This window comes from Oryctolagus cuniculus, chromosome 10 (genome assembly GCF_964237555.1).
Source record: "Oryctolagus cuniculus chromosome 10, mOryCun1.1, whole genome shotgun sequence".
Lineage (NCBI taxonomy): Eukaryota > Metazoa > Chordata > Mammalia > Lagomorpha > Leporidae > Oryctolagus > Oryctolagus cuniculus.
In genome coordinates this window covers 115351150-115370232 of record NC_091441.1, presented here as the reverse complement: position 1 = coordinate 115370232, position 19083 = coordinate 115351150, and the positions used below count along the sequence as shown (strand labels likewise).

The following is a 19083-nucleotide window of genomic DNA, read 5'->3' as shown; positions in this document are numbered from 1 at the left end:
GAGCCATGAACAAACCAAAGCCACGCTATGCTGGACTGCAGACGGCAATGGGGAGCACCCGAGTGTGAAGACGACAGGGGGTGATGCCAGCACCACAGGCCCTCAGAGGACAGGGGAAGGCTGAGATCAAGGGCTCCAGGACTGCAGCATCACGGACTACACAACACCCAGGCCACTGTGGCTTCTCTGGACTTCAGGACCCTAAAAAGCAAATGGGCACCATCACGCTGATGAGCTTATCCGAAAGCTTTGCCATTCAGTGAGTTAACACGTAGCAGGCAAGCCAAGAACGGCAGGTACTGTTAACCATCAACGTCCCCTCGGGAGTGTGACGTTCTCAGAGACGGGCAAGTGACTGCTGAGTACACGGAGTCCCGGCCCGGGCTCCAGCTAGGGGTGGACTGGCCAAGTAGAGCACGCGGCTTCCCGATCACGGACACTGGCAGCCCTACCCCGCAGCTCAGCCCCGATTCGGCCCGCGGGGGCCCAGCCACTGCACAGCTCTGCACACCGCTCGCTCTGCGGAACACGCTTCTGCGCTGGTTCTACTTGAATCCAGACGTGGGGATGTTTACTCACACTTTAAAAGTGCTGGCACCCCGTGCGTGTTTTTTTTTTTTTTTTCCTCCAAGAATCACTGGACTGCCGACTTCCTCCCTGCTTTGTCTTATTCCTAGAAGTAGCTGAGCCAGTGCTCCGACAGCTTGGCCCTGAATGCAGCCCTTTCTCTCTCATGCCACACTGCTCCAAGGTGTGTCTCACTCTATAAGGACCTTAAAGGGCTAGGCGAACTGGAGGTGTCAAGTTTAAGTCCACCTGAGCCAGGGACTCTGCTCATTTTTTTTTTTTTAATATTTATTTATTCATTTGAAAGGCAGAGTTACAGAGAGGCAGAGGCAGAAAGAGAGAGAGAGAGAGAGAGAGAGAGAGAGAGAGAGAGAGAGAGGTCCTCCATCGGCCAGTTCACTCCCCCAGAAGACTGCAACAGCCGGAGCAGCCCCGATCCAAAGCCAGGAGCCAGGAACTTCTTCCAGATCTCTCACACGGGTGCAGGGAGGGGCCCAAGGACTTGGGCCATCTTCCACTGCTTTCCCAGGCCATAGCAGAGAGCTGGATGCGAAGTGTAGTAGCCGGGACTCCAACTGGCATCCATATGGGATGCCGGCACTGCAGGCGGCTCTACCTGCTATGCCACAGTGCTGGCCTGGGACTTTGCTAATTTTGACAGGCATGATTTGTCCACGTTTTATTAAGTATTGTTTTGAAAAAAGATTTATTTTTATTTATTTAAAAGGCAGAGTTACAGGGAAGGAAAGACAGAGAAAGAAATCTTCCATCCATTAGCTCACTTCCTAAATGGCTGCAATGGCTGGGGCTGGGCCAGACCAAAGCCAGGAGCCTCAACAGGGTCTCCCACATGGGCGCAGGAGCCCAAGCTTTTGAGCCATCCTCTGCTGCTTTCTCAGGTGCATTAGCAGGGAGCTGGAGTAGAAGTGGAGCACCAGGACTGGGCCAGGCCAAAGCCGAGAGGCAGGAACTCCATTTGGGTCTCCCATGCAGGTGGCAGGGCCGTCCTCCCCTGCTGTCCTAGGTCCCCCAGCAGGGAGCTGGAGGGGAAGCAGCGCAGCTGGGACTGGAACCGGCGCTCTGCCACGGAATGCTGGTGTCACAGCCCCTTGTTTTGTAATTCTTACAGCTGAAAACCCAATTTGGAGAACATACCCAAGAGAGCTGGTGCCCCTTTGCCCTCTCCCCCTAACAAAATAATCTGTACAATGTGATTCACAGTGGAGTCATCCAAAAACAGTGACCAAATGGAGCCAACCTAGGTGCCCATCAACCACTGAAGGATCAAGGAAAATCCCTCAGGGGCTGACCTGAGGAAATCCCATGAAACCAACAACAACAACATTAAAAACAAAAAACCAGCAATCATTTTCTGAACACGATCAGTTTTCTTATCTGTGAAGTGGAGAATACAGCACCCAAACCAAAAAGGTATCGTGGGGCTTAAACTGGCTATCACATAAAAAGTACTGAGAGCGGGCCAGCACCGTGGCGTGGTGGGTAAAGCCACTGCTTGCAGGGCCCGCATTCCATACAGGTGCCGGTTCTAGCCCCGGCTGCTCCACTTCCAATCCAGCTCTCTGCTATGGCCTGGGAAAGCAGCTGCGTGGGAGACCCGGAAGAAGCTCCTGGCTCCTGGCTTCGGATCAGCCCGGCTCTGGCTGTTGCAGCCAATTGGGGAGTGAACCAGTGGGTGGAAGCCTTCTCTCTCTCTTTCCCTCTCTCTGCCTCTCATAACTCTGATTTTCAAGTAAAATAAATACATTAAAAAAAAAAAAAAGTACTGGGAGTAGCTGTGGACACCCAGGAAGCCACGGGCCTCGCCCCGTCCAGTGCTCCTTTACCAGACACGCCCCCTGGCCTTTTCCCACGTGTCGCTTCTTGACGTCTGCCACTGACTCACCGTGACCACTTACGGTTATTAACGGGAGTTCTTTAGAACAGATTCTCTCTTCAGTTCTGAGGGTATGGGCTGCTGACTCATCTGATCAATGTTTAATCAGGATCGGTACCTAAAATTAGGCATTTTAATAGCTGGTACTTAAACAAGAAAGTTCAAGGTGACTCTTAAAAAATTCATCTGGTGCTTCTTTCCAGTTTATGTAAATGCTGACTTCTAAGAGCGACTGAGGGATCAGAGAGCTTTCTCCTCCCCAGCTCTGCAGGCTCTCACCCTCCACCTACTCCTTTCTCACCCTTCATTGACCATGACGCGGCCATGCACACGGGCCCCAGGGCAGTCAAAGCGACCCCGTAAAACTATATTAGGTGCAAGGGGTTATTAGCACTGTGGGAACACCCTGAGTCCTGCCCTCCGCAGCAACTTCCTTCCCCAGCACGTTCCCACCCCTGTTCCTCTCAGGGAGAAATGCCCAGCTTCCCTTGTCAGGGACCACAGAGGCTCTCGTCAGCGGACAGGGACAGGAAACGTCAACTGCGAAGACTGGCAGGTGACTGCAACTGTGGAGAACTGAGGGCTGGGGACACGTGAGCGGCTTACTGGAAGGACGGAATCTGATCGAGTCAAAGATACGGGTTTCTCAGAAGCCTAGGAAAGCAGGAAGAAAACCTGCCTTTCGACACATGGCCTGGGGCAAGACTCGGATGAGAGAAGGAAGAGGAGACAGACAGACAGTGTGAGGTGGGGATTGACCTGTGGGGCCCAGGCCCTCCCATCCTCCATTCTTTACTTCTTGCAAAACCAGCTAAAGACGGGCAGCACGCTCCACGCCAATGCGCCGAGAGGGGAGAGCCGTGGTGTCACCCCACTGGACACGGCTTCAGAGCTCGCACCTTACAGAAAACGCTCAGGGTCCACCCGACACCAGACCCCCCCCAAGGCTTCCTCAGATTCATCTCTGTCCAGGGGAGTGGGGAGGCAGTCACCCTCCCCAGTGCGCACGGGCCCACCCGTTCCAGTACGTGGCAATGCCCCCTTGCCCCGCGCCCTCTTTGGAGAGCCAGGGAAGCCGGAAAGGCTACTGCATTTGCTTCCTCTCCAGCGCTGCACGCGTTTTGGGAAGGAGACTGGGAGGGAGCTTGCTTCGGTCCCTTATGGCACTGAGTTTCCATGAAACCTTGTCTGTCCTGGGATTCAGAGAATCTGTTAACGGCTTTTGTAATGTTTTCAGCACAGGGTTCTTTGACTCATGCTTAGAAATTGGGAAAGAGGTTACGTACTTAAGACAAAGGTTTTCAAACTTTGTAAAAACAAGCGGACTGGCTTTTTTTTTTGGTAAGGGAAATCTTACAGGGAACTTCACTATGGTAAAGAGATAAATGTGACTTCTCTGGTCAGAGCGTGGGTTGGGGGACACAGGCTTCATGCTCTCAGCCACTGCCTCTCCCTTTAAGGAGCCCCGAACATCTCTGGTTGAAAGGGAGAGGTCGTGAACATTCAGACAAATAAACAAACGAGGTAATGAATGGGGATGAAGGAAAAGCTGTTTCTCAATACAGAAGTAGAGCTGGAAAATCACTGTGGAGCCATCGTGGTGAAGACTGGTTAGAGCGGGAATCAACAATACATGCCAACATAAACACATGCCTGATACGAAACAGGGTGTAGGGGCCGGTGTTTTGGTGTGGTGGGTAAAGCCACTGTCTGTGATGCTGGCATCTCACATGGTCACTGCCTTGTGTCCTGCCTGCTCCACTTCTAATCCAGCTCACTGCTAATGGCCTGGGAAACAGTGGAAGATGACCCAGGTGTCTGGCTCCTGCCATCCACATGGGAGACCTGGAAGAAGCTCCTGGCTTCTGCCTGGCCCAACCCTGACCATTGTGGCCATTTGGGAAGTGAACCATCACATGGAAGATCAATCAATCAATCTCTCTCTCTCTCTCTCTCTCTTTCAAATAAATAAATCTTAAAAAAAAAAATAAGAAACAGGACATCTGGAAGATCTTCATGCAGTTTACATATATGGGAAAAAAAATATGGCTTTTCAGGGACAAGCATTACTGATCTGTAGACTTCAAACATGTGAACGTCACGAGACAAGGGAAGGCTGAGGAGGTGCCCTGGATTAAAAGACAGCATGGAAATATGGCGGAGTGGTTAAGGTGCCCATGTCCCACACTAGAGTGCCTGGGTTCAATTCCTGGCTCTGGCTCCCCAAGCCAGTGTCCTGCTTGCTAATGCAGACCCTGGAGGCAGCAGTGACGGCTTGTGACTGGGTTCCTGAGGGCCAGCATTGTGGCATACAGGGCACGGCTGCTGCCTGTAGCGCAGGTATCTGGTTTGAGCCCTGTGCTGCTCTGCTTCTGATCCAGCTCCCTGCTGATAGCCTGGGAAAGCAGTGGAAGATGGCCCAAATCTTGGGGCCCCTGCACTCCCACATGGGAGAGGCTGAGAAAGCTCTTGGCTTCGGATTGGCCCAGCTCCAGCTGTTGCAGCCATTTGGGGAGCGAGAAAGCTGATGAAAGACCTCCATCCCAACTCTGCCTTTTGTTGTTGCTGTTGTTTTGACAGGCAGAGTGGACAGTGAGAGAGAGAGAGAGGAAGGTCTTCCTTTTCCGTTGGTTCACCCCACAATGGCCGCTGTGGCCGGCGCACCGCACTGATCTGAAGCCAGGAGCCAGGTGCTTCTCCTGGTCTCCCATGGGGTGCAGGGCCCAAGCACTCGGGCCATTCTCCACTGCCCTCCCAGGCCACAGCAGAGAGCTGGACTGGAAGAGGGACAACCGGGACAGAATCCGGCGCCCCGACCAGGACTAGAACCCAGGGTGCCGGCGCCACAGGCGGAGGATTAGCCGAGCGAGCCACGGCGCCGGCCCCAACTCTGCCTTTTAAAAAAAATTTAAAAAAATAAGAGACTGAGTAGCTGATTCCTGGCTCTGGCCCCAGCTGTTGAAGGCATGTGGAAAGTGAACCAGCAAACAGAAGCTCTCTATCTGTCTTTATGCCTCTCAAACGAATAAAAAATAAAATCAGAAAATAGACAACAGACATAGCAACTAAAGCTAATATACGATCCCTGACTGTGTCAGGTACCTGAGGGGAAACAATGCCGTAACGGACATCATTGGGATGCCTGACATTTGGCCTACGGATTGTCAGTGCCGTACCCACACCGGATCAGGTCCATCTCCCTGAACTTGGTGACCGCACTGCGATTCTGTTACACAATGTTCCTCTCGGGAGACACAGCTGAAGCAGGTGGCTTGCTTACAGGGCGCATGACACAGGTGACCCACTCTCACACTTCTCAGAAACAAACGAGCAGATTCAGTGTGCTCGCAGGGACAGAGAGCAGCAGTTCTCAAATTAGGATCCTGGAGGCGTACCCGCATCACCCTGGAACTCATAAAAATCCAGAGCTTTGGGCCTCTCCCTAACCTACTCAGCCGGCTGTCTGGACGCAGGGCCTAGCAGGCTAAGTTTTAACCAACCCTCCGGGTCACTGAGATGCAGGTGGTGGTGTGAAGACTCTCAACGTAAAGGAGTGAGAAAACAACCGAGGTGAAAGGTCAGTCTGGCGAATTTTCTATATGATTCCTGAAACCCTTCTCTGGGTTTGAAATTATTTTGAAATAAAAAAGGAGGAATAACAACAGCGAAATGACTGGAGACAGTGCATGATGTGGAGGGGAGAGCCTGGAGGCAGGAGGCGGGTCACGAAGGCAGATCCGGCCTGGGAGCCGACCTCGCTGCCACTCCGAGGCAGAGCGGGCAGTGGGGGGCGGCGGTCTCCTTCCTGCAGGGGGTGGCCGTCGGCGGCACTGACCTGAGTAGGAGAGCCCGGCGATCTCGACGAAGAGGTCTTCTTCGGAAAAGCTTTCGGGCAGCATGAGGAAGGCCGCCGTCGCCGCACTCCGCAGGTTTTTATCGAGGGCTGATCTGAGGATGACGTTCTCGCTCATCGCCACGATTTTCACCTGAAAGAGCGAGAGGCTCCGTTACAAAGATTCCAGAATTGGGTCACTGCTCAAGCCATGGCTTCATGTGTGCACTGGAACCGTCCCAAACTCTTACCACTGGAGATCTTGCAGCATTAGTCCAGAGGACACAAAATTATTATTGTTCCAATAAGCAGTCCCAGGATCTCCTGTTCTTTGCCAAATCCAGAGAAACTGTGATGCCAGAAACGTTCAGAATGCCAAAGAAAGCAAAACAAATGTTCCTCTTTAATTGAGAAAGAACAAATATCCTTTTGGAAATTTAATATTTTTAAAATTTTTTAAAAGATTTTATTTCTTTATTTGAAAGGCAGAGTTACAGACAAAGAGAAGGAGAGACAGAGAGAAAGGTTTTCCATCTGCTGGTTCACTCCTCAAATGGCCAAATGGGCCGATCTGAAGCCATGAGCTAGGAGCTTCCTCTGGGTCCCTGACACGGGTGTGGGGGCCAAGCACTTGGGCCATCTTCAACCCCAGGCCACAGCAGAGAGCTGGATCGAAAGAGAAGCAGCTGGGACTAGAACTGGCGCTCATGTGGGATGCACGCTCTGCAGGAGGAGGCTTAGCCCACTACACCACAGTGCCGGCCCCCTGGTGTTATTTTTTAAGAAAGTCGGTCGTGACTCGTTAGAATGATTTTGTGATCGCTAATCAGTCATATTTCACAGTTTGAAAAACCGTGTTACACATCAGGGAAGAAAAAACAAAAGAGGCTTACTTTTTTTAAAAAAATATTTTATTTATTTATATGAGAGGTAGAATTACAGACAGAGGGAAAGACAGAGGTCTTCCATCCACTGGTTCACTCCCCAGATAGCCACAATGGCCAGAGCTGGGATGATCAGAAGCTGGTGCCAGGAGCTTCCTCTGGGTCTTCCACATGGGTCCAGGGGACAAGCACTTGGGCATCCTCCACTGCTTTCCCAGGCCATAGCAGAGATGGATCGAAAGAGGAGCAGTCGGGACACGAACCGGTGCCCGTATGGGATGCCAATGCTGCAGGCAGAGGCTTACCCCACGACACCACAGCGTCAGCCCTTATTTTAAAATTTTATCATCTCACTGTCCTTCATGTAATATTCTAGGGGACCTTAAGGCGTTTTACTCCTGTACTCACCTGTCTTCTTGCTCATATATAACCTAGGAAGTTCACGTTCTAATTCATGATTCCTGGATACACAGGTTTTAAACTCGACTAAGCAAAAAGCAAAGGAAAATAGCTACAACAGAAAAGGCACGTATCTTGGAGATAGGCCTGGGCTCACCCATGGCCTGTGTGAGTCTTGGCAAATTATGTAACTTCTCAGAACTCGAGTCCTTATCTATGGGATAATAAATTCGGATCAAAGAACTGTCACAAAGATAGAATGCAGTAATAAATGTAAAGTGCCTATGGCCACCTCGCTCAAAAAAAAAAAAAAAAAAAAAAAAAAAAGGACCTTTCTCCTCAACACACAGCAAAAGCTCCCGCTGGGACTCTCCGAAAACCCCATTAAGATGTGCCCCGAGGTTCTCTGTCTTAAAGACCACACTGTAATTAGGAGAGCGCAAGTCCCAGCTCCATCTCCTATGAGCTCCGTGGCTGCGGCACAATCCTTTATCTCTAAGATGGAGTTAATAACTGGACCAAGCCCCCAAGGCAGCTGGAAAGAAGAGGGGAGATGCTGAGGACAAACCGTGGCCGCAGTGTTTCTTGGGGAACCATGCCAGGGCTTCTCTGGGCCAGGGGTTCTCACCTTAACCTTCACACGGACTGGCCCAGGCCCCAGAGTGTGCACACCTAACAAGCGGCCCACGTCGCTGACTCTGCTGCCCAGGGACTGTTTCTGAGAGTGACTGCTGTAAGACGCACGCGCAGAGGCACGGGTGCTAAGCTGCTCTTCAGAGTGGCCTTGTCCGTACACTCACACCATAATAGTTTAAAATATCGGGTTGCTTTCCAAGTGCTTGGGCCCTGCACCTGCATGGGAGACCAGGAGGAGGCACCTGGCTCCTGCCTTTGGATCGGCGCAGTGTGCCAGCTGTAGTGGCCACTTGGGGGGTGAACCAACGGAAAAAGGAAGACCTTTCTCTCTCTCTCTCTCTCTCTCACTGTCTAACTCTGCCTGTCAAAAAATAAATAAAATAAAATAAAAAATTAAAAAAAAATATCGGGTTGCTTTGACTGCCCTATACACAGGAAAGGGGTGCCGACTACTAGCAGGGTTTCCCATGTCTCACAAATGTGTCCACCATCTATACTATACGGCGCCGCCAGTGAATCTTCTACTGTAGGAGACAGGGCAAAACTCGCTTATTTGTCAAACATGGATGACTGATGACAAAGTAAGAAGGCACATAAAAGACACTCTACAAGAAACTGTAAAATCAAGCGTGATTAGAAAAGAGAACAATGTATATTCCCCAGCTATTCTTCTCCCTCTTGTTTTTTAAATAACTATGGAAAACAGGATTATAAAATTGAGAACTATTTTATATATCAGGCTTAAGAATCTAAATTCTACCTTTTACTTTTTCTGACACTTTTTTAGGGGGATATTTCTAACAGGCAAACCTCACGTCACTTGATTGATCAAGTGTGGATTTTCTCCGCAGGTGTGATGATGAGGACTCCACAGACCTTAACTAAACCTTTAGGGCTGGAGCCTGGTGTAGGAGGTTAAGCCTCCACCTGCAGTGCCAGCATCCCATATGAGTGCTGGTTTGTGTCCCGGCTGCTCCTCTTCTGATCCAGCTCTCTGCTATGGTCTGGGAAAGCAGTGGTAGATGACCCAACTGCTTGGACCCCTGCACCCACATGAGCGATCTGGAGGCAGCTCCTGGCTCTTGGTTTTGGATCAGCCCAGTTCTGGCCATTGTGGCCATTTGGGGAGTAAACCAGAAGATGGAAGACCTCCTTTTCTGTTTCTCCCTCTCTCTGCCTGTAACGCTACCTCTAAAATAAATAAATAAATCTTAAAAAAAAGGAAAAAAAAGAAATGAAAACTTAAAAAAAAAATTCAGCACTTGGGGTGAGTTTAGTGTTACTGCAATCATCCGCAGAGAGCTGAACCAAGGGACAGTGCAGGGAGGTGCGTTTCCTAAGGATGCCCAAGTTGATGGCAGGAATCAGGGTAACACCTCAGACTCTGTCAATCAAGCTCTCAATGTTTTAAATTGTTCTCATGCATTCAGCTAAGGATGTATTCTGTTTGATTTATCTTGAAAGATGATTAGAGCAGATTTTAAGGTACTGTAACTCCTATGTTTATTCCTTGAATAATTTTTCCAAACCTTGTATTCCATATCGAACCACGGATCTAAGAGGGTGACCTCGTCATTTACTGAGGCTCAGAGGCGTACAAAGATTTCCCCAAGACAAGCGGTCACCCACCGGCCCAGGACCCAGGTCCCTGATCTGTCCAGGGCTCCACAGCCCTGCAACGCCCACATATCTGCTTCTCAGTGGTTCTTCACCCTTTGTTTCTTGGGTGGTTTTATAGAAACTCACTGCAATGACAAGCTCTGTGGGGATGCTACTAACTCAGAGATGGAAAGGGTTAAGTTTGGGGACATTTTCCTGGTTAACAAAACACCACTCGTTGTCCGAGAAAGCTGTCCTAGTTGCTTTGTAAGAAAGCCGTCTGCTTGCCAGTTTAAGGTTAAGAGAGTGAACATAAAAGCATCCTTACTGAAAGGAAAAATGTCAATTCAGAAGGTCCTGGCACTGTGCTGATCTGGGTCTTCGGTGATAGGTGAACCAGGAACTGGTCTCAGCGGCACCACTATTTGTTGTGCAGAGGGAGAAGCCAGAGAGCTCTTGGGGCACTGCCAGAGAGGCCTGGGAAAAGGAGAGTCCTCAGACTTGGGAGCAGCCGTTTGTGTGTGACCGGGAGTGGCCTGACCTGAACTGCATCGGCAACGCTGCACAGAGTCCCTGGCCACAGGCAACGAGCTCTGTGATGCAGGGAGGCGGGGCTGGGAGGAGGTTCACAGGGGAGATCTGTGAGTACAGAGGGTCACAGGTGGTCACAGGGACACTGCTCGAGCTGCGGGGAGTGCAGCCCGACCCAGCGGCTCTCATCCTCAACCACCAGGACGGTGACTTGTTCTCAGTCGCTGCTTGAGGTCGAAGAAGAAACAATGGACATCAGAGCCGGGGGACCCCTGAGAGCCAGAGGACCCTCGATTTAGCCTGGGAGACCCCCAGTTTAGCCTCTCTTAGGACTTTGCCATTCCTTCGGCACACCAGAGAAGGAGATGGCTGTTCTCTGAACGGCAAAACGGATGACTCAATCTTCTCATCTCAAAGGCCAAAGGCCCCAGCACTTGCTCACAGCGGCTCACAGCCAAGACTGGCTCTCCGATTCCCACTTCAGGGACTTTTCCATTCACAGTCAATGAAGCTATGGGAAGGTGATGGCTGTACAACCCCATGAATTCGCTCAAAGCCACTGAACTGTGCACTTCAAATGGCTGAGCTGTGTGATGTATGAATTGTACTTCAAAGATGCAAATAAATTAAAATCCTCTCAATACGATGGTAGATACCAACTCTGTTAACGCTTTAAAAATTCAAGCAAAATTATCAATGTGAGGGATCTTCCAAAGAGAAGTTTCGTGGAAAACTGAATTAAAAGAGAAGTTTATTTTGGTGCAAACATTTTGGAAATCCATTCACCTTTTTGATAACATGTATTTCCACGAGCTTTTCAAAGACTCTGCATACCTTTAGAATAACATGACAGAAGGATCCAACACACATGCACAAAACTTATAAAAAGTAAAGAATGTTTTTAAGAAGAAAACAGTGGGGCTGGTGTTGTGGCACAGCACATTAAGCTGCCACCTGTGAAACCAGTATTCCACATGAGTGCTGGTTCCAGTCCCAGCTGCCCTGCTTCCAATCCAGCTCCCTGCTAACACCCTGGGAAAAGCAGCAGAGGATGGCCCGTGTGCTTGGGCCTCTGCCATGCACTGAGTACTGGAAGAAACTCCGGGCTCCTGGCTTCCATTTGGTTCAGGACTGGCTGTTATGGCTATCTGGGGAGCGAACCAGTACTTGGAAGATCTCTCTGTCTCTGTCTTTCTCTCTCTGTAACTCTGACTTTCAAATAAATAAATAAATTTTTTAAAAAATTTGCAAAATTTTAAGATAATTATGAAACTTAAGACAATGTAACTCCCTTTAAAACACATAAAACACAGAGGCCAGAAGTGCGGCACAGCTGGTAAAGCCACCACCTGCAATGCCAGCATCCCATAAGGGCACTGGTGCTAGTTCCGCCTACTGACTTCCTATCTGCCTCCCTATTAATGTGCCTGAGAAAGCAGGGGAAGATGGCCCAAGTGTTTGGGCCCCTGCAACCATGTGGAAGACCCAGATGAAGCTCTTGACTCCTGGCTTTGGCCTGGCCCAGCCCTGGCCATTGTGGCCATTTGGGGAGTGAACCAGTGGATGGAAGATCTCTCTCTGTGTAACTCTGCCTTTCAAATAAAGAAAATAAATCTTTTAAAAACATAGAAACAGACACCTTACTCATATTCTTAAAATTCTTTGTTAAGACATTCACTCATATTTCTATTATTCTTCATTTTATTTGAAAGGCAGAGACAGAGAGATCTCCCATTGGTGGTTCACTCCCCAAGTGCCTGCTGAAGCCAGGATCCCAGAATTGAATCTGCTCCCCCTCTTGTGTGTGTGTGTGGGTGGGGGATGGTGCCTGGAATCCAAAGACTTGATCTACCACCTCTGCCCCCCAGGATGTGCACTAGCAGGAAGCTGGAACTGGGAGCAGAGTCAGGACTCAAACTCAGGTGCTCCCATGTGGGGCGTGGGAGTCCCAAGTGGGGACTTGACAGCCGTGCCAAATACCACTCCTCTCTCGTTTCTTGTCCGAATTGAAACCACACGCTCTTTTCAGGTTTGTTCATCAAGTTTGATCTTTGCTGCCACCTAGAGGCAAAAGTGGTTTATGTAAAGCTTGCTGAGGCTATGGGCGTTAGAGTGGGAGGGAGAGTTAATTTGCTCATTTAGCTCATTTTTCTTCTTTTAACCATTTCTATAGTCAACACTTTATAATTATTTTTAAGATAGCTTAATTTTCTTGTGCTGGAAGCTTAATAAGCCTGAGGGACACTCATTAACAATAACATCTTCGTCTCCGATTAGGATGAGAATTGCATAGTTTTTATGCAGTATGAATGTGGCTGCTACTCCTTGCCTTGACCTGTTCTTCGGAGAGCTGACACTTAGGTCAAATTTGAGGTCATTTCCAATGCTTACATTCTGAGATTCCATGGCATTTCCAGTTTCTGAAACTTTATTAAAAACAACAACAACAACAAACTTGGGGCTGGCGACGTGGTGCACTGGGTTAATCCTCTGCCTGCGGCGCCAGCATCCCATATAGGCACCAGTTCTAGTCCCGGATGCTCCCCTTCCAGTCCAGCCCTCTGCTATGGCCTGGGAAAGCAGTGGAAGATGGCCCAAGTCCTTGGGTCCCCTGCACCTGCATGGGAGACCAGGAAGAAGCTCCTGACTCCTGGCTTCGGATCAGTGCAGCTCCAGCCATTGTGGCAATTTGGGGAGTGAACCAACGGAAGGAAGACCTTTCTCTCTCTCTCTCTCACTATCTGTAACTCTACCTGTCAAATAAATAAATAAAATCTTAAAAAAAAAATAAAAAAAAAAACCTGAACTATTTCAAGACTGTGGTACAGAGAATAACACTACATTTTAACATTCCATCTCATTTTGTCTCAAAACAACAGAGACAGAAAAGGCCAGAGAGAAGGGAAAGACCCCCTTCTGAGTGTGTGGGAAGTGCCAGCCACTTCAGAACCAAGGTCAGTGTCATCAGATCCAGCACAGATCAGACAATTTCAGTACTGGGGAGACTGCTGGTGGTGCTGGGCCACACAGCGACCCTAGCCCTGGTCCGCCAGATTCAAGAACACCTGTGTTTTTTTCTAGTCTCACCATTCTCCTTCCAATTTCCAGCACCTGTCTGGTAGGCAGGGTAAGTGCTGTTACCCCCATTCTACAGATGGAGTGAGGTTCTGAAAGACAAAACAAGCTGTCCAAGTTAAACAGCTACTAAGCTGCCAAAATGAATATGGTCCAAGGCTTGCAATTCCACATTCACTTTGCTTCCCATCAATCGATCTAGTTTTTGAATTAAAAAAAAAAAACCTGGAAAAAAATGACTATTTGTAATTTCAATTGCATTTATTTGCTCAGGAGTTGTTTAGTTTAGAACTTAGTAATTCAATACTAAATTATTTCAGTAAGTCTATTGTTTCTGGACTTGCAAAACACGTTTCTCCTGAGACAGGTTCTGGGGTGCAGTCAGTTAAGCTGTGGCTCGGGACACCATCATCGCGTATCAGAATGCCTGGTGTGAATCCTGGCGACACGCTGCTTCTGATCCAGCTTCCTGCCAGTGCACCTGGGAGGTAGCAGACGATGGCCCAAGCACGTGGACTCCTGCCATCCATGTGGGAGAAATGGATGGCATTCCTGGTTCCTGGCGTCAGTCTGGACAGGCCACAGTGCTGGCCCCATGGGCATTTTAATAAGCTACACTTGGGGCCGGAGCTGTGGTGTAGTGGGTAAAGCCACTGCCTGCACTGGCATACCAGGTGGGCGCTAGTTCGCATCCTGGCTGTTCCACTTCTGATCTTTAGGTTCACCTTTCCCACTTCCAGCATGAAAAGGCTTTCTGCAAAACAGTCTTCCAGAGGTTCTCTTGAGTTCTAATGTTGTTATTAAATAGTGACTGGGGCCGGTGCTGTGGCGCAGTGTGTTAAAGCCCTGGCCTGAAGCACCGGCATCCCATATGGGTGCTGGTTCTAGTCCTGGCTGCTCCTCTTCCTATCCAGCTCTCTGCTGTGGCCTGGGAAAGCAGTAGAAGATGGCCCAAGTCCTTAGGCCCCTGAACCCACATGAGAGACCCGGAAGAAGCTCCTGGCTCCTGGTTTCAGATCAGCGCAGCTCCGGCTGTTGTGGTCACTTGGGGAGTGAACCAGCAGATGGAAGACCTCTCTCTCTGCCTCTCCTTTCCTCTCTGTGTAACTCTGACTTTCAAATAAATAAATACACCTTTAAAAATAAATAGGCCGGCACCATGGCTCACTAGGCTAATCCTTTGCCTGAGGTGCCGGCACCCTGGGTTCTAGTCCCGTTTGGGCACTGGATTCTGTCCCGGTTGCCCCTCTTCCAGTCCAGCTCTCTGCTGTGGCCGGGAAGGCAGTGGAGGATGGCACAGGTGCTTGGGCCCTGCACCCACATGGGAGACCAGGAGGAAGCACCTGGCTCCTGGCTTCGGATCAGCGCAGCGCACCGGCCACAATGCGCTGGCCGTAGGGGCCACTTGGGGGGTGAACCAACGGAAAAAGGAAGACCTTTCTCTCTGTCTGTCTGTCTGTCTCACTGCCTAACTCTGCCTGTCAATAAATAAATAAGTAAATAAATAAGCTACACTATTAATAGGAAGCCCAGGTACAAGGCAGGGGAATCCTGACATCACATATTTCTCCAAAGAGGTTTTCATGACACAAGTGAGCCACGACTGTGCAGTCCTTGCTCCGCCTCCTCCACAGCTGTCTAGAGCAGCAGCGGCACGTCTCGGTGCCAGGAGCCCCTCACGGTCAGTCCACGCCTTCCCTTGGGGGGCCCTCAGCCCTCGGCCTGCACAACAAAAACTTCCTTCACCGTGGGATGTGCGTGAGGTTAAAGGCATAAAAGAGCCCCTCCTCGTCCCCTGGAAAAGAGGGTCCTCACTTGCACAAGCGCCCCTCCTGCTTCCCTTAGTTCCCCCACCAGGTCGTGACGCAGACAGGGAGTCCTTGCCAGGGCCAATGCTGCGCCGTCTGGACTTCCCAGGCCCCAGAATCAGGAGCTGGACAAATCTCCCTGTCCCTGTGAATGCTTTGTTACAGTAACACAGACAGACTGAGGCAGTCCCAGGCGAGGAGGAAGTAAGGACAAGGCATCACCCCGAGCCCGAGGAGGACAGTGGCAGCAATCAGAACACGTCCCCAGGGAATTCAACCCACAGTTCCCAAATGCATGTGATGTGCCAGGCACTGCCCTGGCACCTGTGGGCTACACCTGTGCCAAGCACAGCCTCCATGGCACTCAGGCCATAGAAGCACAGGTGGGCCGGCACCGCGGCTCACTAGGCTAATCCTCCGCCTTGCGGTGCCAGCACACCAGGTTCTAGTCCCAGTTGGGGTGCCGGATTCTGTCCCGGTTGCCCCTCTTCCAGGCCAGCTCTCTGCTGTGGCCAGGGAGTGCAGTGGAGGATGGCCCAAGTGCTTGGGCCCTGCACCCCATGGGAGACCAGGAGAAGTACCTGGCTCCTGCCATCGGATCAGCGCGGTGCGCCAGCCGCAGCGGCCATTGGAGGGTGAACCAACGCAAAGGAAGACCTTTCTCTCTGTCTGTCAAAAAAAAAAAAAAAAAAAAAAGCACAGGTGATCTCAGCAGTGCCGAGAGGCTCCGCTGCAGCCCTGGGAGCCTCCCTTCTCGTCCTCAACGATGGATCCTAAGCCGGCACCTGGCACATCCTCAGCGAGCAGCAGCAGCAGTGTGGGCGTCCCTAGGGCGGCTCCTCCACTCGCAGCACAGTGGACTCCACACCTGCGGGGCTTCATCCCTTCATCCCAGCCCAAATCCCGACTCTGCACACACCAGCCAGGAGTCCTACAATGCAATCTGCCTGTGACGCTGTCCACTGGGTGCTAGAGTCGGATGCCCCAGGACTGCCCCACTTGACCACACAGCTGAATGTCGGAGTCTCCCACCACTCCCTCCTCTGGTTTGAGAATTTGCTAGAATAAAGGCACTTTGTTGCCTATTACCAGCTTATTATAAAGGATATGACTCAGGGAGAGATGGATTAAAGACACACAGGGCAAGGCACCCAAGGGGAGGGACGGAGCTTCGGTGCCCTCAGCTGGGAGACAAACCCGCTGGCGCCTCCATGTGGTCGTCACGGCAGCTCTCCCAACCCTGCTGTTCAGGGTTTTCATGGTGGCACTGCCTGGGCACAACCGATCAGACTCAATCCCCAGCCTCTCCTCACTACCCGGAGGTGGGGTGGGGACAGCTGAAGACGGAAGCTCCAGGGCTCTCATCATTTGGTTACTGCTCTGCTAAGCAGGCCCTGTCCTGAAGCCACACAGGGGCTCATCAAATGTCACTCAACAGCACAAGCTCAGGGTAGGCTGAAAGGGACTCATGACCCCATTCGCTAGGAAATGCCCAGGGGTTTCAGAAGCTCTGGGCCAGGACGCAGGGATGAACAGCAAACACAACTTCCTTACTGTAACAGCATCGCAGGGGAATATCTTGATATTGTTTGGCAATGAATTTCACAGGGAGTAAGAGGAAACTGAGAGTCATTTCCACTGGCTGGGGGTGAGGTCGGGGGGGCGTCCTATCTCATTGCAAGCCCAAGGCTCGGAGACCCGAGGCATCCCTAACTGTGGAGCCCCAACAGCACTCACAGGTTTCTGGAGCCGTCCAGCGACGTACAAGTTATTCCAGTTGAGGAGGTCCTCGACCAGGACGCTTGTGCTGATAACGCCGTATTTGATAAGCTGGAAGAGGAAAGGAACGGCATGAAAGAGAGCAACACAGCAGGCTGAAGCTTACGCAAGGATGAAACCCAAGGAAGCAGGGGAGATGCGTGACCAAAATGCTTGCCTGCCGCACGTGCATCTCCACCAAAACCTTTCAGGTTCGGTGTCCAAGACTCACCCGTCCTTCGGTGCGTGAGCTGACGAATAATTCTGACTGAGGTCTACGAAACAGTCCTGGCAGCATGGCCCTTAGACACCATCTAGGTCTGGTCTTTGATGGATCAGAAACCAAACACCAGGTCCATCCCAGCCTGAGAAGTGAGAATTGAGCTCACGCTCCTTGTATGAGAAGTAAGCGACCCAAGGCCCACAGAGAATCGCTAAGAATCACAACCACGTTCCAGAATTTCAGTCCTTCTCCCGATGCCTGTTTCCTCACCAAGGACAAGACATGTTCCGGAATTACAAGTTCCTACTGAGGGCCGGCGCTGTGGCACAGCACGTTAAGCCTCTTCCTATGGTGCCAGCATCCCATATGGGTGCTGGTTCGTGTCCTGGCTGCTCCTCTTCTGATCCAGCTCTCTGCTTATGGCTTGGGATAGCAGTGGAAGACGGCCCAAGTGCTTGGGCCCCTGCACCCACGCTGGAAACCCTGAAGAAGCTCCTGGCTCCCGACTTCAGATCAGCCCAGCTCTGGCCCTTGTGGCCATTTGGGGAGTGAACCAGCGGATGGAACATCTCTCTGTCTCTCCCTCTCTCTGCCTGTAACTCTACCTCTCAAAACAATAAATAAATCTTTTTTTAAAAAAAAGTTCCTCCTGACATCCTTTCCATAGTAAACGTCTCTTGCTACTGACATTTCAAAAGCTTTTATAACTACAAAGCAAGATCCAAAACCAAAACTTCTTTATCAGCACTAACCACATGGAATTAGGGGTAAACCCTGAGCGCAGGACTCTCAGGTTACAAAGCCCCGTCTGTGTCAACAGATCTCTTCAGACCCACTCTGCCAAGCTCCAGGATCCAAACAGCCTTCCCAGGCTGCAAATACCTAAAAAGCAGCCAAGGAATTTCCATGAAAAAGCACAGTCCCTTTGATATATAATTATGCCCAAACATTTGGTTACTGGAGCTTGTAATATTGTCTGAAAACTATTAATTAGAGATAGGCTCAGCCTAATACTAATGACAGAGGAAGGCAGAACACAGCGGGGTGCCCTGCGTGACTACAGGGAGTGCACTGCTGTGCCCAGCAGCTGCCCCCGGCCTCAGTACCCCACAATGCTCTTCTGCTGTGGGGAGGGAAAGGAGACCCCACGGGCCTGGAAGCGGAGGGGACCGGCACCAAGCAGCCTCAACCTTGGAGAAATCCTTTACTCTCCCTCAACTTCAGTTTCCTCATTTGCAAAACGTAGCTGGCAGCAGGCAAGGGCCTCAAAGACGAAAAGCAAATCCGTGGCCCTAAGGGCCTGTGGACATTGCCCACCACAGCGCTCACTGCCCAGCCAGGTTCAGACAGGTCTTCAGCTCCCTCTCTGGTCAGAAGTCCAAACTCCTGCCCTTCAAGGTGTGGCCCTCTGACTGGCAGCAGAGGGAGCCTGTTCAAAACTGCGGAACCTCAGGTTCCATCTCGGGCCAGCTGAGTCACCATCTGCAGCCCCACCAGACCCCCATGCTGGTCAGACCCGTATGCTGGTCAGAGTCTGACGGCCCTAAACACTCAGCAGACGAAACCCACTGTCAGCCCTGGCCGGGCTCATCCCCAGGACGCATCTGATCGACACCGGCAGTGGTCCCCACAGGGACCCTGGCTCGTTCTCGGCATCCCTCTTGGGGCCTGGGGTGCTTCCTGTGAACGACAGTTCGGCAGGGCTCCCGCTGTAAGAAAACCCGCGTGTCTCAGCTGCTCGCCAGTATCCCTCCCCGTCAAGTCCCAGCCAACTGGCAGTCAGAGGTCCTCCCCCATCACTCGGCATCAAATCCCCTGCACTGCACCATTTTTCTGGAGATGAGGATAACTCTCAGCTGCCGTTTCATTCCCTCCAC

General features: G+C 51.0%; 1 protein-coding gene across 7 annotated transcripts in view; it reads right to left on the bottom strand.

The window, feature by feature from the left end:
• The window catches only part of TAMM41 (TAM41 mitochondrial translocator assembly and maintenance homolog), a 53781-nt gene that overhangs the window by 31117 nt on the left and 3581 nt on the right, over positions 1-19083 (bottom strand). For 6 of the 7 annotated variants that reach the window (XM_002713047.5, XM_070051094.1, XM_070051096.1 and 3 more), the window contains exons 3-4: positions 16963-17055; positions 6297-6447 (exon numbers count right to left, since the gene is read on the bottom strand). In XM_002713047.5, coding sequence (XP_002713093.2) covers positions 6297-6447; positions 16963-17055 — 244 coding nt within the window. Of the gene's footprint in view, positions 1-6296; positions 6448-16962; positions 17056-17215; positions 17423-19083 lie in introns of those variants that run through there. The other variant, XM_070051098.1, reaches the window with a different exon arrangement.